The sequence below is a fragment of the Moschus berezovskii genome, chromosome 20 (assembly GCF_049115385.1).
Source record: "Moschus berezovskii isolate FMDL1 chromosome 20, NW_MosBer_1.0, whole genome shotgun sequence".
Taxonomy (NCBI): Eukaryota; Metazoa; Chordata; class Mammalia; order Artiodactyla; family Moschidae; genus Moschus; species Moschus berezovskii.
In genome coordinates this window covers 38,149,939-38,166,672 of record NC_142479.1, presented here as the reverse complement: position 1 = coordinate 38,166,672, position 16,734 = coordinate 38,149,939, and the positions used below count along the sequence as shown (strand labels likewise).

The window sequence follows — 16,734 nt, the reverse complement described above, 5'->3', positions numbered from 1 at the left end:
CTTCAGAGCACCTGCACCACTGATGCTTTACTGTGACTCCACGCTCCTTCCCTTCCTCTCAGACCCGAACAACTTAAGCACCTTGAGCGCATAAGTTCCTATAACAGTGTCCGGCGAGATGTCAGAGTCAACGAACATTTGTGGAAGGAATGAAATACGGGAAGAGAGGCTTCCAAAGGTTTGGCGGCCGTGGTAGAGCGAATGAAAAGGAGACTTATCTACTCGCTGCTGGGCACCCCTAAAAAGACGTCTGCTTACGCTCGCATAGGACCCCTCCCTGGAGACGGCAATGGCAACCCACTCCAGTACTCTTGCCTGGAAAATCCCATGGATGGAGGAACCTGGTAGGCTTCTGTCCATGGGGTCGCACAGAGTCGGACACGACTGAGCGACTTCACTTTCACTTTCATGCATTGGAGAAGGAAATGGTAACCCACTCCAGTGTTCTTGCCTGGAGAATCCCAGAGACGGGGGAGCCTGGTGGGCTGCCGTCTATGGGGTCGCAGAGTCGGACACGACTGGAGCGACTTAGCAGCAGCAGCAGCACCCCTCCCACCCAGCAGACAATAGCCAGGATGCGAAGGGGACGGAAACGCTAGCTAAGGGTCGTTTCCCAATTCGGCCTGGCCTTACCTGGTACTGGGAGAGGGAGGGCTCCTCACCAACGCCTCTGGGGCCCCGAAGGCGCACGACTAAGAAGGAGCTGTCTTCTGGGTCCCACAGAAAGAGTTCCCCGCCGAGGCCCAAGACCAGGTTTCTCGTCAACAACTGAGGAGGCAGCGGCGGCGACGAAGGCAATGATGAAGCCGGCTTCTCAGTTTCGGCTGAGCTCTGGTTTTTCAGTCCTTCTCGGAGCCGCAAGAACACGGCATGGCTGGGCAGCCAGGTCTGCCACAGCTCACCGTCGCCCGGGCCTCCTTCGGCGCCCGCCATCTTGAACCCACAGCTCTCGGCGGCCTGCCGCTGAGCGCAGCCAATCCGCTTCCAGCCGTCCACTGTTTCGGCCAATCATCGAGCAGGCAGACCGGAAGCACGAGACAGGATTAGGGGCGGGGCAAAGGTGAGGGCAGCCCATCCGATAGCGTCATCGCCAAAGGAAAGCCAATCACCAGTCAAGCCTATTCTGAAGCCAAAGAGGCGGGAGGACAAAGTCAACATGCCAGAACCTGAGTTGAAGCTTCTGCGTTACGGGAAGTCTAGTACGGGGCGGGAAGGGTGTGGGTGAAAACTGAGATCTGCGTATCTAATTGCTTATTGGACATCTGCACCTGGATAAAGCTGCTGCTGCTGCTGCGTCACTTCAGTCGTGTCCGACTCTGTGTGGATAAAGCTAGACATCTAAAAACTTCCTTCAAAAAGTAAAATCTTCCTTGAAAACTTACCTCCTTCAGTCTAGGTTGGATAGACTTCACGAATGTCACTACTTAAGTCCCCCATCCTGGGGTTGCCCAAATCCGTCTCCGTGTGGGACCCGCCGATAGGAAAACGTTTCCCAGAATTCCCCGGGACCTGGCGCTGTCGGAACCCGGGAACTACAGCTCCCAGGATTCTGTGCCCCGTTGGGGGCGGGGCTTTCTGGAGACTACTCCCGCGAAAACGAGATGGCAGAGAGGCCGGCGTCTCGGCACCGCTCGCTGTATAAACTGACGGGCTCGCCGCCTTGGAAAGAGGCTTTCAGGCAGGTGAGTGTGAGATTTGGCCAACCTCTTGGCCAGGTTGTCGTCACTGCCCTAGTCCGTCCCAGGAACCGCTCTCCTCCGTAACTTCACTCCGCCCGGCCGGGTGAAGCAAGAATCGGTGCAGGTGGATCTCCTGCCTGTCGGTCCGACCCCGGCCACCGCCCGGACATTTCCTGGAGCTTCTGGACCCCTGCGTGTGGGACTAGCCTGGACCGGCACGGTCCCAGGAAGCCTTCGTTTTGGATTCGTGTGTTTTCAGTGTGAAATGTGGCCGTGACTGCACCTCTACACCCGCTGTTGTCGGGTCGGTGGGCACCAGAGAGGCACCTTGTATACTCACCGCAATCTAGAGAGGCGTTATGTCTATTCCAAAGAGGAATAGAATAATTAGATGGTATTTTTTATTCCGGAAATGATTTCTCATTCCATTCCAAACGGTTTCTTCTGTGCCTCTGTTACTAAGTCTAGCAGAATTGTAGCTTACAGTCAGCACTGACTTATTCTGAACTCAGTCTGGTTCCTGTAAATGCTGTCGCCTGTCTTTCCTGGAATTTAATGTAGTAGATCCCAGGAAAATAATCTGATGCTAGAAATGACTGTTGACAGCAGGATTTCTTAACCTTGGCTGTGCACAGTTTGAAGAAGATAGTTCTTCATTGTGGAGTTGGGGGGGGCAGTTCTGGGTTTGTGCAGTGTTTAACAGCTTCCCTGGCCTCTACAACTAGAGCTGTGACAACCAAAAATGTCTCCAGGCATTGCCATGTGGCCGCTAGGGGAAAAGATTGCCTGAAGCTGAGTAACTGTATAGTAAGGTGACTACCAGAGCCATATCTAGAGTAGCAAAAATTTGGAAGCAACCTGTCTTGATAGCACAGTGGATGCTGCGCTAATATCACCAACCATTCCGAAAGATGGCATTGAAGATAGACTGCGAAGTATGTTGATCTGGAAATACATGACCCAAGCATTGTAATTGCACCTGTTGACATATGGGTAAGGACTGGAGAGGAAAGTGTCAAAATAACAATAGTTAGGGTTAGAGTTTAAATTGCGTGTCTATAAATTTCCTTTAGTGTTTTAACAACTAATCTGAGGGTTTTTTTCCCCCCTTCTCTCATCTTTCTTCTCTTTCTAAGGGATGCCTGGAGAGAATGAGAAACAGCCGGGACAGGCTCCTGAGCAAATACCGCCAGGCTGGAGGCAGTACGTCAGGAGGCGCTCAGAACACCCTTCTAGTGCAGGAGGTGATGGAAGAAGAGTGGAATGCTTTGCAGTCGGTGGAGAGCTGGCCACAGGCCTGGACTCAGGTGGACTGGATATGTTCCTTTAGCACCAAGAATGGCAGTGTCCTCTCTTCCTGTCTCCCCAACTTCTCTAAACCCAGTCACCCTCTAGCCCCCGATCAGGACTCTGATGGCCTCTGACTCAAGTTCTTCTACCTTTAACATTAGACTCTTCTAGATCAGTTGATGATTCATAAATTCTAGACTCTTGACCTGCTGAATCATTGCATCATCAGTTCAGTTCAGTCGTTCCGTTGTGTCCAGCTTTTTGTGACCCCATGAACTGTAGCACTCTAGGCTTCCCTGGCCATCACCAACTCCTGGAGCTTGCTCAAACCCATGTCCATTGATTCAGTGATGCCATCCAACCATCTCATCCTCTGTCTTCCCCTTCTCCTCCTGCCTTCAGTCTTTCCCAGCACTAGGGTCTTTTCCAATGAGTCAGTTCTTCGTATCATAATCACTTACAAAACTCAACAGAGAGAAATTTCACTCCTTGTCTCCACCCCTGGAACTTTTGATTCAGTAGGCCTGAGCTAGTGATCTCTCTTTTTAAAAAAGGTCTCCAGGAACTTTCTGATTCCAGTCTCAGCCAGAGTTGGGAACTGGGTATGGACAGGAAACCATTTACCATGTATCAGGAAAAGCACTGGATAGGAAGTCAGTAGTTCTGGAATTCCTTTTTTTTTTTTTTAATATTTATTTGGCTGTGCTGGGTCTTAGCTGCAGCACACAGGATCTTCAGTCTTCTTGCAGCATGTAGGGTCTTTTAGGTGCAGCATGTGGGATCTAGTCCCCTGATCAGGGTTGGAACCTGGGCCCCTTGTGTTGGAAGTGCAGAGTCTTAGCCACTGGGCCACCAGGGAAGTCTCAGTAGTTCTGGAATTCTGATCCTTGTTTTGCTATTGCCTCTTAATTATGCCTTTTTGAGCTTTAGTTTTCACATTTGTAAAATTGATAATGTTGTCAGTACTGTGAGGACAGTATAAGAAACTTGTGGGAAACTGCTCTGAAAACATCAAGGCTCTCTGTGATAAACAGGCATGATTTGGTGCCTGCTTTGTGTCCGAGTTACATAATCACAATTAGTGTTTTCAGTAACCCTCTTGGGTGGGTTTTATGTCCATGTTACAGAGGCCCAAAATGAGGCTGACAGTGATTAGAAACTTTCTAGTGGTCACACAGCTTTTTGGCAGAACCATACACTAAGCTGCTACCCTACGCTGCCTCCCCCAACTTTGGTGCCATTGTTTTGTCACTGGCTGGGTGAATCATTTGTGGATGCTTTCTCAGCATGGCCACGTTACTGCACTGCCAGCACATTCTACAGAAGGACTGGGCTGATTTCTTCAGTTGAATCTGGGTTTTTCAAGCCAGTCTCCAAGTGTGAATCATGTGGGTCTTGTCAGTTGATTGTAACTTCAAACCTCTGATGACTCCACTTTCTCTTGCAGTTGGAGGAGCCGATGGACCTGGCTGTGCTGGAGGAAATCCAACAGGAGCTGATTGATCAAGGTGACGTCTAGGAATAGTTCTTCCTGCCTGTATCTCTAACTGCTCTAATGCTGACCTCATTTCTAAATAGAGTGTTTTTAACTCCTTTGTTTCCATCTTCAGTCAAGTGTTCAGGGGTCTCTTGTTCTTACTCTAAAGTCTTGGCTGTTCTTGACTGTCCCAGTAACAAAAGAGTCTTCAGTTGTCAGGCCTTGTTCTCAGACCTCTCCTTCTACTGTTCTGTCCTTAAGATGCTCCTCTGAGGTAGTATGAGGAGACAGTGGGGTCTTACAGGCTGCATAGCTGGTGGTGGAGTTGGAAAGTAAAATTGATTTTGTGAATCCGGTTCCTGTGTCTATTCCACCCAACAGTGCTTCTCTGTTAGTAGATTAATAGTAACCTTGTCCCCTTACAGGTGTGTGCACGCTCAGCCCTCTTGTGCTACCTGACTTCAGTACCTTCTCTCCCTTCTGTTCCTTACTGACCTCCAGGGTCTTGTGACCGTTCCCTTCCTTTAGCATCAGAGAGCCAGAGTGCTTAATTTAGTACCTCATATAACTAAGTCATTTATTTCACACAGGCGTGTCTTGATGAGGCTCAGTTTTGTCATTTGTTTAACAAAGATAACAGACTGCCTCTGCAGTTTATTTGTAGGCTTAAATAACATGTGTTGAAGACTTAGAGCAGTGCCTGGTATATAAGAAAGCTTTTGATAAATAACTGCTATTATCTTGAGGATGCAAGAGCATGAACTCTTGGCCCAGATGGCTAAAATTCACTTCTCAGCTTTACCGCTTTAACTTGTGTGGTGCTGGGCTCTCCTTGTGCCTGTTTCTTCATCTTTAAAATAAGACTAATAGTGAAGATAAATATATATGTAAAGGACTTAACATAGCATTTGACACATAATAAGTGCTATGCGAGTGTAAGTTGTTATGATTGCTGTGTTGACTCCAGTTAAACTGTAGATTCCTTGATTTTAATTTTTTTTAATTGATTTTCTCTTTACCCTCACCTGCAAAACCTATCTCGGTGAAAGGACTCACTAAATACTTCTTTTGGGGTGTATTTAATTTAAAAATCCGAAGTGATAAGAATTTGCTGTGTTCTGCCTTACTCAGTCATAAGGAACCCTCTGCAATTGGGGTTGGCATAATCTCCCTTAGGAACCAGATTGTAAATGTTTAGCCTGTTGCTACTACTCAGTTCTGCTGTTGTAGTGAGAACCGTTATAGCCCATTCATCAACCAAAGGTTGATGTTCCATGTTCCAAAGGATGACTGTTCCATTACAACTTTAAAAATGGAAGGTGGGCAGGATACGGCCTGTGGTCTGCTGAGCCCTACTCTGAAGTCTAGATGGTGAGCTCATCAGAAGCAGGGACCAGCCTTTTTCATCTTTGTATTTACCCTAGGCTTCCCAAGTACTAGGCCTTTTTACATATCTGCTGAGTGGATGAACACACACGTTCTGAACAACACAGACTGAGTCTGGGGACACTGGTGAACAGATTGCCTTAGACTTATCCAGGTGGGCCTGGCATCAGAAATAGAAAGGCAAAGAAAGCCTTTGTCGGCTTTCTTCAGCTGCCTGATGCTTTTTCAGGTGCACTCCTGTGGCCTCATCACTTAGCCTCAACACTTCAAAAGGAAGCAGACAGACAGGAGGGGAAGGATCCAATAAGATGAGGCCTGACACAGCAGTGAATATCTAGCGATTGTAGTGTGTGGTTTTACCCTCATTTTTCTCTTGTGTGGATGAAGCCTTTAAAAATGAATCTTATAGCACTTGGGACAGGGTGCCCCAGGTGATGCACAGTGACACTGCAGCTCTGCTTTGCCTTGCAGAACAGTCCATCATCAGTGAGTACGAGAAGAGCTTGCAGTTTGACGAAAAGTGTCTCAGTGTCATGCTTGCTGAGTGGGAAGCAAACCCCCTCATCTGTCCCGTGTGTACAAAGTAAGAGTTTTCACAACCTTTTCAGCACTGTTCGTTCCCACCCCCCACTCCAAGGTGAGTGGAACTTCCCCCAAATCTGTGGTCTGGGAAGGTAGGGGGATACGGGTCTGCCAGCTATAATGCTCTGGGATCCCAATTCTGCTTCCAGGTACAACCTGAGCATAGCAAGCGGACTGGTCGTGTGTCAGTGTGGCCTGTACATCCCGTCTCATGTGAGTATTCCTCACACAGGTCTTAGGTTACCTCTTCCCACACGTACCTACTTTCTTACACAACTCCAGTAGTGTGCGCAGCTTGTCCCAGCTTCATCTCCAGTTCACACACTGGTAGGTTGAAATTGGTCACAGTGGCAATACGAGACACCATGGAATTGGCAAGCTCCATAAATCAGGGTCTTCCCGGCCCTTCTCCCCAAGCCATTTGTGGGGCACTTACCTCTAGGAAGAGAGCCTGCTTTAGAACTGGAAACTCTTGTATCTGATCTGCTGTAAAAATTTTCCACATCTGAATACAAAGCTGCATTCAGAATTTAAGTGTCAGTAATCTTCAAATATCCAACCAGTCCATTCTAAAGGAGATCAATCCTGGGTGTTCATTGGAAGGACTGATGCTAAAGCTGAAACTCCAATACTTTGGCCACTTCATGTGACGAGTTGACTCACTGGAAAAGACTCTGATGCTGGGAAGGATTGGGGGCGGGAGGAGAAGGGGACGACAGAGAATGAGATGGCTGGATGGCATCGCTGACTCTGTGGACATGAGTTTGAGTGAACTCCGGGAGTTGGTGATGGACAGGGAGGCCTGGCATGCTGTGATTCATGGGGTCGCAAAGAGTCGGACACGACTGAGCGACTGAACTGAACTGAATCTTCAAATATAGGTGTCCTCTTATCTGACATGATGTTGACCAAAAGTTTGCCAGTTGATTAAAGTGGTGAATTATACAAATGACACACTCTATAGTAAGTTTCAAACGTACATGTTTACTTGCCAGTCCTTGAGCAAGACTCTTGACTGGAGAGCTGAGGTTGTTTTTTATAAAATTCTCTTAAAAGTCTGTGTTTCCAGTTGTTTCTATAAAGTGCATCGAGAAGCTGTGTACACTTTAGGATTTTTCCTCCATCTTTTACTCTTTTACCTAATTCAACAGCTTTTTTTTTTTAAAGCATCTTTTTGTTTCCTAAACATTCCATTTACTATCACAAAAACAAAACTTGATTTTTTTCTTCGTTCATTGGTTTACATTGTATGTAATTAAATCACTGTTACAGTAGAAGTTCAGTAGCAGATCTGGGACCTTGCTGATTCTGGGTAAGCATGCGCCTGGCTGGTAGAGGGAGAAACACAGGGAGGTTCCAGAGTCCCAGCTAAGTGTTCCTGGTGCGATGAGCAGCAGTGTTTTATGGCAGGAATGGAAGAGCACCGGTTCATTTGGAGAGGCAGCTAGATGGACATTTAAAGAGCTCCTGTTAGCAGTTACAGCGTTTTTAAGGGTCCAAGGAATCAAGCCACCATGGGGAGCCAGTTGTAGATTGGTGTGAGGAGCTGCAGTTTTTCAACCTGTTGACTATAAGGCTAGTAAGATTTGGTTGTAGTTTAACTTGTCTATTTTTTAGTCTCCAGAGGTGACAGAGCAAAAGCTTCGCGCCTGTTTAGAAGACAGTGTGAATGAGCACAGTGCACATTGTCCCCACACGCCAGAGTTTTCAGTCACTGAGGGGACAGAGGAGAAGTCATGTCTTCTCATGAGCTGTCTGGTAAGCCTCCCACGGGAGCCAGTAGTTGAGAGTGGTCAGCGGTTTTATTCATTCCCACCCTGGTAGAAAAGAGGAACTTAGTTGCATAGAAAAGTGATGTCATTTCAGTTAAAAGGCCAACCATCTCCTGAAGGGGGGGAAGGACAGAGGCCACCCAGGTCGTGGAAGGAGCAGCTTAAGTGTCATTGCTATCGATGACTTTTAACCGTATGCTGAGACTATCTTCGTGACTGGAGTAACTGTAACTTTTTTCTATTTAAATCCAGGCTTGTGATACTTGGGCTGTGATCCTCTAGAGTCGGTCGCAGTCTTGATGCACGATCTACTGTGTTGGAAGGAAGTCCCATCTTGAAAAGTGGCCTTGTAAATACAAACCTTTTATTTATAACTTATTTAATATTAAAACATTTCAGGACTTTCCTCTGTTTCATGTTTTGTAACGCAGGTTGAAAGGGGAGGGTATAGAAATAGAAAAGACAAATCACCTTGGAGATTTTATTGTCCATCATTATGTTATACAAAAGTCCAGAAAAAACGGGTTTGTAGAGGATAAATGAATGGTAAATAAGAGACAACAGAAATAAGTTAAAAGTGAATTATTTTCCATGATATTGGGATTAAAAAAAAAAACCTTTTCAAAGCATGTGGGTCTGGCTTCAGAGTTAGGTTTTGTTCACTGGCCAAAGCCTGCCATAAAATTAAGGTGTTCAGCACTTTGTTGCCTGTTCTACTGGCTTTTGACAAAACCTTTGAGGTCTTCGAGGAAAGAAATGTACTCCTGGTGCTCCAGCGCTGTGCTGAGCTCCACCAATTCATCGGCAAAAGTGTTGTCCACCCCTCGGTCCGCAAGGAAATCCATTAGGTGGTCGTATAAGCCCTAGAAGGAGAATCATTTACTAGTTTTAAAAAAAAAAAAAAAAGACACCTGAGACACTTACTAAGGTGCTTCTTTGTCTCTCCTTGGATTAGGTAGGCCCCTCCCTACCTTATCTAGCACTCACCCAATCCAGGGAATCTGTGTTGAGTGTGTAATTTGTATCCTTCCAGTCAGACTCGCCGGTGGCCTGAAAACTCACTTCCTTGATGGAGAAAATGTCACTCTGGTCATCCTCTTGTCCAATCTGAAGAGAGACAGTATTTGGGGAAACTGAAAGGTTTTCCAGAACAAGCCAGACTCAGGCGAAGAAAAGGGATTATTTACACGGAAACTCAGATTTTAACCTTGTCGTCTCACCGCCCACTAATCTTCCCAGCTTTGCTGCTCTAAGCCAGAAAATGTTAATATCAGCAAGATGGAACCAGGAAAGTCCCCTGGGCCCTCCCTGTCCCCAGGGCTGCCAGCTCTCCACCCTACACACCTCATCTTCTGGATAGTGACAGTCCAGCACAAGGGCCTTGCTGCTGCCATCCTTTGTAACTTCGACCACGAAATTGGGAGTGGATGTCAATTCAGGCTAGGGAAACAAGAACCAGTCAGTCTCAATTCAAGGGTCTGATAGTTACCGCTATCACAATATTACTTAGCCACTTGCAAGTCTTACACTATGCTAAGAGTTTCCCAAATAAGAAGCCTAGGATCTTTAACACAGTATTACAGCCACATAACCCACTTGTTCAGAGACTGGGCTGAACACATCCTGTCATTCCTTTCTAGAGTTATGGACTGTGTTTTGGAGGCAGAATATCATAATTTAGTATAGCCTTTCACTTCTCTTAGCACCCTGCTTGTTTAAAGAACATACAAGGTTCAGAATTAGGAACTCAGCTCTAGCCCCACCTAGAGTGCCAGTTAATTTTCCTGGGTCAGTTTCTACATCCATACACTACAAAGCTGGCTCAAAGCTCCAAAACCCCTTTCCAGCTGTTGCGGGATCTTCATTGTAGCCCAGGACCAAAGGCTGGTGCCTCCGACTAAATCCTAGCGGCCCTCCCTTTGAGGGTAAGCCAGCCAACCTCAGGGAGGAGGAGGGTCGGGGTGGGGGTGGTCTTTGTCAGGGGGGCTGGGCCAGCATTCCAGGGAGCTGAGCTGGGTCATAAGACAATACCATGCCCACCCAGCCAGAAAGTCTGGGGACCTGTGGCCCTCATACTGGCTGGTTTCTAGGCCAGGCACAAAGCTTCCTAAAATGTTTGAGGACTAAGCACCATCCAAGTCCAACCAAGAAGGGCAGCAACTTGAGAGGCCTTGCCAAAGTCTCTGATGCCCCTGGCTGGTGTTTATTACCAGCCCGGGACATGTATTCCTCATGTGGAACACTCCAAATGATTTATCTCCTGATCATGAGAAGGGTTAAGACAGTTTAAATTCCTTCCTGTTAGGTGAACACAGGCCAAACTACAATGCTTAAGCCCACAGAAAGCAATTCATTAACACTTGGCCCCTGGGAAAGAAAAGTGGCCACACAGTTCTGGTGCCTACAAGTAAAGGCCCAAGGATGGCTGCCTTTGCCTTCTCTCCTGGTGTTAGAATTTAAACAAAACAAAAACCAATGCTCCTTCCCTAAGCCTGTCAGAACTAGGTGGGTACAGGCTGGTTACAGTGTTAGAAACTTACCTCCTGCTCCTCAGCCTTCTGCCCTTGGGGGGGTTCCTCCTCCTCACCACCGAAAGCAGGCGGGATGCTATTGTTAATGTTGAAAGTGACAGTGATCCTAGAAAGGCAAGGGAAGAAGGCACAATGGAGAAGCTGTCTTTTTAACTGAATAGCTGAGAAAGTACTGAGGCTTGCTACAGTTAAAAATGCTGTTGAAACAATGTATCTCAGCTGGCTTTAATCTGATTTGCCTGCATCCCACCCACAGCTGGATTCAGCAGGTCTGAAGGGCCTACTATATGTTGGCTGCTGGAAGTCAATTAGGCACTATTTCCTCAGCCAAATACAGTTGTGTGTGGACTGCTTCTGCCACCAGGCCACTATCCAGGGCTCTCTGTCAACCTTATGGCCACAGTCAGCTGACACCACCACCCTTGTCTTTCCAGGGCACCTTCCAGTGGTAGTGAGCAGCTGAGAAGCTGGGGGCATGGGCTAGAAGCCTCCTCTAAAAAAATAAATGTACTTGGCTGCATAGGGTCCTGGTTGCGAGGTGCGCATGACCATTGCTATCTGTGGGCTCGCTCAGTTGCTGCATGCAGGATCTTAGTTCCCTGACCAGGGACTGAACCCAGGTCCCCTGTGCTGGGAGCCCACAGTCTTAACCACTGGACCACCAGAAAGTTCCAAAAGCCTCCTTTAAAAAAATAAAATGTACTTGGCTGGGCTGGGTCTTGGTTGCGAGGTGCGTGTGACCTTTGTTGCTATGTGTGGTATTTTAGTTCCCTGATCAGGGATGAACCCAGGTCCCCTGCACTGGGAGAGGAGAGTCTTAAACACTGGACCACCACGAAGTCCCAAGAGCCTCCTTTAAATATCTTCCTCCATTAGAAGAAAATCTGCCTGAGAGGAAGAAAAGGAAGCTGGAACAGCACTGGAAGGCTGTTGCATCAGCTGAGGATGGACAGTAGCCCTGGCCCCAGGAAGGAAGGCCTCACAAAGGACACCACCTAGGGGAGTTCTCTGATGGGCCAGTGGTTAGGACTCGGCATGTTCACTGCCATGACCTGGGTTTGATCCCTGGTTGGGGAACTAAGATCCCCACAAGTAGCATGGCAAAAAAAAAAAAAAAAAGAATATGCTGCTGGACAGGTTTATTCTTCAGAGCAGATGTGGGAAGTTTAATAAATGACAAAGCAGGCCACAAACACCACCCAATGACAATTTTAACTTGCAAGAATCTAAACCTGACATATTCCAAAATTTGAATCGAAAATTGAGTGACACTTGGAATGAGCACTGCTAGGTTGCAGACAATGCTGCCTTCTGAAGCCATGATAACTGGCGCCTTGCCAGGTACAGGTTTGATGTACAGGCACAAAATCTGTCTAAGCTGTGACAAGTGTGGACCAAACTGACCCCTGGACAGAGAAATGCAGTTATGTTCAGCAGCACATTATAATGGTCCCAAACCACCTATGACTTACCCTAGGAGAGTGGTTTGGGTCATGTTACAGACTACACAATCGACCTATGAGGGGGAAAATACTACACTATTAGGCAAAACCTAGCAGACTGCTACTTCATGGCACATGCAAAACTTCAAAGTAGATCGTGGATTTAAAACAGCTTAAGCAAGTCAAAAGCTTCCCTCTTTTCTAATGAAAAACTATACTGCAACCCCACTCTGTTAATTATCTTGCTTTCTCAACTGTAAACAAAACAGGGGCTTTATTTTCCTCAGCCAGAGCCTGAGTGTAGAGCCAGCAGAGTAAATCCAATTCTGTTGGCACCGCCAGAATCTCTGAATTTGCATGCCTAGTTGTGGTCAAGGCACAGCCTCACTCACCAGTAAGGGCTCAGTGACTGCTGCCTCCATGGGTCCAGGAGACTCCCAGTGGCTTGGCTTCAGTGCTCCTGGGGTGATGTTCAGTCACTCAGTCGTGTCTGACTCTTTGCAACCCCATGGACTGTACCCTGCCAGGCTCCTCTGTCCATTGGATTTTCCAGTCAAGAATACTTGAGTGGGTTGCCATTTGGTTCTGCAGGGGATCTTCACAACCCAGGGATCAGACTCACGCCTCCTGCACTGGCAGGTGTGTTCTGGACCGCCAAGTCACTGGGGAACCCCGATACTAGCTTACTGTCTCCTTATTAACCGCCACAACACATTACTGTGCAGTGAATGAGTGAAGACGAGCTTAAGTTATTCAAATGAATCCTACCATCTCTGGGAAACCAGAAGTCAGTTAATCATGTGTCTTAACTAAAGGTTGTTGTGGATACCTCACAGCAGGTCCTGCAGGTTTATGGATGTGGTCCCCTGGGATCCATAGGCCCCTGATACTTACTTTTCTCCAGCAACTTTCCGCACTAATTTGGCTTCCGTCCCATTCACTTCCAGTTCCCAGCCTCCTGACATTTTGGGGAGAGACTTATATTTCTGTATCTTCTTTTCCTCCTTGATCTCATCGCTGAGGAAGTCAACGAAAGCTTTGTCTCCTACAATGGAAATAAGTTACAGAAAAAGCCAGTTAGTCTAAAACAGAAAATGACCCCGTTACTACAAGCAAAGACCAGGACTTAGTCTGTTTTTTCCTAATACTTCTATTATTAATGGTGGCTCTGTGGACTTAGCCCAACTCATATCCATTAAGCCTCAATTCCTTCATCTGTAAAAATGTAAGCTATCAGTGGGAAGCTGAACTTGCACTCTAGAAAAGTGATCCCCAATAATGAACTTCTTACCACGTTTCAAAATAAAGCAAGAAAAAAAAAAAATTGCCACCACCCTTTCACTTGCCAAGAAACATCACCACGCTACTTCTAACCGCGACCTTGGGCTTTCGCAAAGTTCCATTTTCGAGAGACTGAGGTAAAGCCAGCCTCCAGGACTTTACAGTATCTCTCCCCGCAAAGTCAAACAAGGGTGGGGGAAGGCGGGAAATGTCATTACGCGAGGGTTTAACTAGCAGGTCGCCCATCACTGGGAGAATGTTCCGGACGTCAGAAGCGGCTCCGGGCTGTCCATTCAGGTGGTCTACACCTCCCAGCCCCTGACACGCTGCCCCACCTAGGCCCCCGCCCCTCACGCCCCCGGCCCACGTGCATGAGTCTCACCTTCGGTGTGCAGTCCGCTACAGCCGCAGCCGCAAGCGCAGGGCCCCCGAGGCTTCAGGAGGCCGGGCAGCTGCACCGACCCCGCGCGCACGCTGAGCAGCCCGAAGGGCCGGGCGCATGGCCGGGACGCCGGCTGCAGCAGCGGCAGGGGGGGCGCGGCGGCGCGGAGACCAGCGACGGCAGTACCCAGGACGCGGGGCACGCAGCGCAGCAGCTGGAACATTTTGGCAGCGGAGGCGGTGGCTAACACGTGCAGATCCGAAATACAACTCTCGCTTAGAAGGACAACTCCTTGTCGCTGCGCCCCCTAGATCTAGGACCGCCGCCGGAAGTCCCGCCCCGCGGCCGGAAAGTGCTTCCGCGCCACCGCCTTGCAGACCAGAAGGCACAGTGGGCAGGACCCTGCCCTCTGCTGGTGGCCTCCGGTGTAGCCTCCCAGGGAGGCTAGGAATCTGATTGCTAAACTTCTTTAGTTCCTGAAGATTCCTCAGTTCAGTTCAGTAGCTCAGTCGTGTCCGACTCTCCGCGACCCCATGAATCACAGCACGCCAGGCCTCCCTGTCCATCACCAACTCCCGGAGTTCACTCAAACTCATGTCCACAGAGTCGGTGATGCCATCCAGCCATCTCATTCTCCGTCGTCCCCTTCTCCTCCTGCCCCCAACCTTTCCCAGCATCAGAGTCTTTTCCAGTGAGTCAACTCGTCACATGAGGTGGCCAAAGTATTGCAGCTTCAGCTTTAGCATCAGTCCCTCCAATGAACATCCAGGATTGATCTCCTCTAGAATGGACTGGTTGGATCTCCTTGCAGTATAAGGGACTCTCAAGAGTCTTCTCCAACACCACAGTTCAAAAGCATCGATTCTTCGGCGATCAGCTTTCTTCACAGTCCAACTCTCACATCCATACATGACCACGGGAAAAACCATTGCCTTGACTAGACGGACCTTGGTTGGCAAAGTAATATCTCTGCTTTTTAATATACTATCAAGGTTGGTCATAACTTTCCTTCCAAGGAGTAAGCGTCTTTTAATTTCATGGCTGCAATCAGCATCCTCAGTGATTTAAGCATCACTACGAACAAAGCTAGTGGAGGTGATGGAATTCCAGTTGAGCTACTTCAAATCCTAAAAGATGATGCTGTGGAAGTGCTGCACTCAATATGCCAGCAAATTTGGAAAACTCAGCAGTGGCCAGAGGACTGGAAAAGCTCAGTTTTCATTCTAATTCCAAAGAATGTTCAAACTACTGCACAGTTGCACTCATCTCACATGCTAGCAAAGTAATGCTCAAAATTCTCCAAGCCAGGCTTTAACAATACATGAACTATGAACTTCCAGATGTTCAAGCTGGATTTAGAAAAGGCAGAGGAACCAGAGATCAAATTGCCAATATCCACTGGATCATCGAAAAAGCAATAGAGTTCCAGAAAAACATCTACTTCTGCTTTATTGACTATACCAAAGCCTTTGACTGTGTGGATAACAAAAAATTGGAAAATTCTTAAAGTGATGGGAATACCAGACCACCTTACCTGCCTCCTGAGAAATCTGTATGCAGGTCAAGAAGCAACAGTTAGAACTGGACATGGAACAACAGACTGGTTCCAAATCGGGAAAGGAGTTAAGTCAAGGCTGTATATTGTCACCCTGCTTATTTAACTTATATGCAGAGTACATCATGTGAAATGCGGGCTGGGTGAAGCACAAGCTGGAATCAAGATCACCGGGAGAAAGATTAATAACCTCAGATATGCAGATGACACCACCCTTATGGTAGAAAGTGAAGAACTAAAGAGCCTCTTGATGAAAGTGGAAAAAGAAAGTGAAAAATTTGCCTTAAAACTCAATATTCAGAAAACTAAGGTCATGGCATCTGGTCCCATCACTTCATGGCAAATAGATGGGGAAACCATGGAAACAGTGACAGACTTTATCTTCTTGGGCTCCAAAATCACTGCAGATGGTGACTACAGCCATGAAATTAAAAGACGTTTGTTCCTTGGAAGAAAAACTATGACCAATCTAGACAGCATATTGAAAAACAGAGACATTACTTTGCCTACAAAGGTCCATCTAGTCAAAGCTCTGTTTTTTCCAGTGGTCATGTATGGATGTGCAAGTTGGACTATAAAGAAAGCTGAGTGCCGAAGAATTGATGCTTTTAAACTGTAGTATTGGAGAAGACTCTTGAGAGTCCTTTGGACTGCAAGGAGATCAAATCAGTCAATCCTAAAGGAAATCAGTCCTGAATATTCATTGGAAGGACTGATGCTGAAGCTGAAACTGCAATACTCTGGCCACCTGATCCAAAGAGTTCATTGGAAAAGACCCTGATGCTGGGAAAGATTGAAGGCAGGAGAAAGGGATGACAGAGGATGAGATGGTTGGATGGCATCACTGACTTGATGGACATGAGTTTGAGTAAGCTCCAAGAGTTGGCAATGGACAGGGAAGCCTGGCGTGCTGCAGTCCATGTCCACACAAAGAGTCAGACATGACTGAGCAACTGAACTGAAACTTCTTTAGCTGGGTGGCTTTGAGTCTGGTGTCCCAGGACTGCTGTTTAATTGGCTTCTCTCCAGTGCCTGCTTACTCTCCAAATTTCCATCTACTGTTCTCAAGCACAACCAGGCTTTCTGTGACTTCGTGGAATGCACTCTTGCTGCCTTCGACTCCCAAAACCAGCCTCTGAGGTCATCTCCCATGAAAGGCCTTCCTGGCTCTTCCTCCTCTCTTCCCTGAAAAACCAGAACTCACGCCTCTGTGACCAGGTCCCTGTACTTCATTCTTTTCTCAGCAGAAACCTCCTGGCATTGCTCGTTTACCTGGCAGCTGCCCCTTACCATCAGATCTGGAGCTCCTGAAGGCAAGATGCCTGGTTAATTTTTGCAGCCCTCCAACCTTACATCC

The 16,734-nt window shown here is 47.5% G+C and overlaps 3 protein-coding genes across 7 annotated transcripts in view; 1 reads left to right on the top strand and 2 right to left on the bottom strand.

Annotated features, from left to right (window-relative positions):
• Window positions 1-1,078, bottom strand: part of NUP88 (nucleoporin 88) — a 30,167-nt gene extending 29,089 nt beyond the window's left edge. Inside the window, exon 1 of one of the 4 annotated variants that reach the window (XM_055404326.2) lies at window positions 634-1,078. In XM_055404326.2, coding sequence (XP_055260301.2) covers window positions 634-933 — 300 coding nt within the window. In that variant the 5' untranslated portion in view covers window positions 934-1,078. The remainder of the gene's footprint in view (window positions 1-633) is intronic. The other 3 variants (XM_055404320.2, XM_055404343.2, XM_055404333.2) reach the window with 3 other exon arrangements.
• Window positions 1,079-1,221: 143 nt separating this feature from the next.
• Window positions 1,222-8,593, top strand: RPAIN (RPA interacting protein). Of its 2 annotated transcripts, XM_055404380.2 has the most exons (7): window positions 1,232-1,682; window positions 2,816-2,986; window positions 4,417-4,477; window positions 6,304-6,415; window positions 6,564-6,627; window positions 8,032-8,172; window positions 8,439-8,593. In XM_055404380.2, exons 1-7 carry the CDS (start codon window positions 1,602-1,604, stop codon window positions 8,466-8,468), a joined length of 660 nt encoding a protein of 219 aa, XP_055260355.1. In that variant the 5' UTR covers window positions 1,232-1,601; the 3' UTR covers window positions 8,469-8,593. The 2 variants fall into 2 exon arrangements, with proteins under 2 accessions (XP_055260345.1, XP_055260355.1); XM_055404370.2 differs by lacking the exon at window positions 8,439-8,593 and having other exon boundaries at window positions 1,222-1,682; window positions 8,032-8,418.
• Window positions 8,594-8,653: 60 nt separating this feature from the next.
• Window positions 8,654-14,163, bottom strand: C1QBP (complement C1q binding protein). Its single transcript, XM_055404356.2, has 6 exons — window positions 13,823-14,163; window positions 13,054-13,204; window positions 10,727-10,823; window positions 9,531-9,626; window positions 9,174-9,293; window positions 8,654-9,049 (listed from the first exon to the last, which is right to left on the bottom strand). Exons 1-6 carry the CDS (start codon window positions 14,043-14,045, stop codon window positions 8,900-8,902), a joined length of 837 nt encoding a protein of 278 aa, XP_055260331.1. The 5' UTR covers window positions 14,046-14,163; the 3' UTR covers window positions 8,654-8,899.
• Between the last annotated feature and the right edge of the window lie 2,571 nt (window positions 14,164-16,734).

Bases quoted from the DNA above. Each gene is read 5' to 3' on its own strand.
- RPAIN (XM_055404370.2), top strand. From the start codon at position 1,602: ATGGCAGAGAGGCCGGCGTCTCGGCACCGCTCGCTGTATAAACTGACG. The intron at 1,683-2,815 runs GTGAGTGTGAGA...TCTCTTTCTAAG, and splicing joins GGAAAGAGGCTTTCAGGCAG to GGATGCCTGGAGAGAATGAG. The intron at 6,416-6,563 runs GTAAGAGTTTTC...TTCTGCTTCCAG, and splicing joins ATCTGTCCCGTGTGTACAAA to GTACAACCTGAGCATAGCAA.
- C1QBP (XM_055404356.2), bottom strand. From the start codon at position 14,045: ATGTTCCAGCTGCTGCGCTGCGTGCCCCGCGTCCTGGGTACTGCCGTC. The intron at 9,294-9,530 runs GTGTGTAGGGTG...GTCTCTCTTCAG, and splicing joins GTCACTATCCAGAAGATGAG to ATTGGACAAGAGGATGACCA. The intron at 9,050-9,173 runs GTGAGTGCTAGA...TTCTCCTTCTAG, and splicing joins ACACAGATTCCCTGGATTGG to GGCTTATACGACCACCTAAT.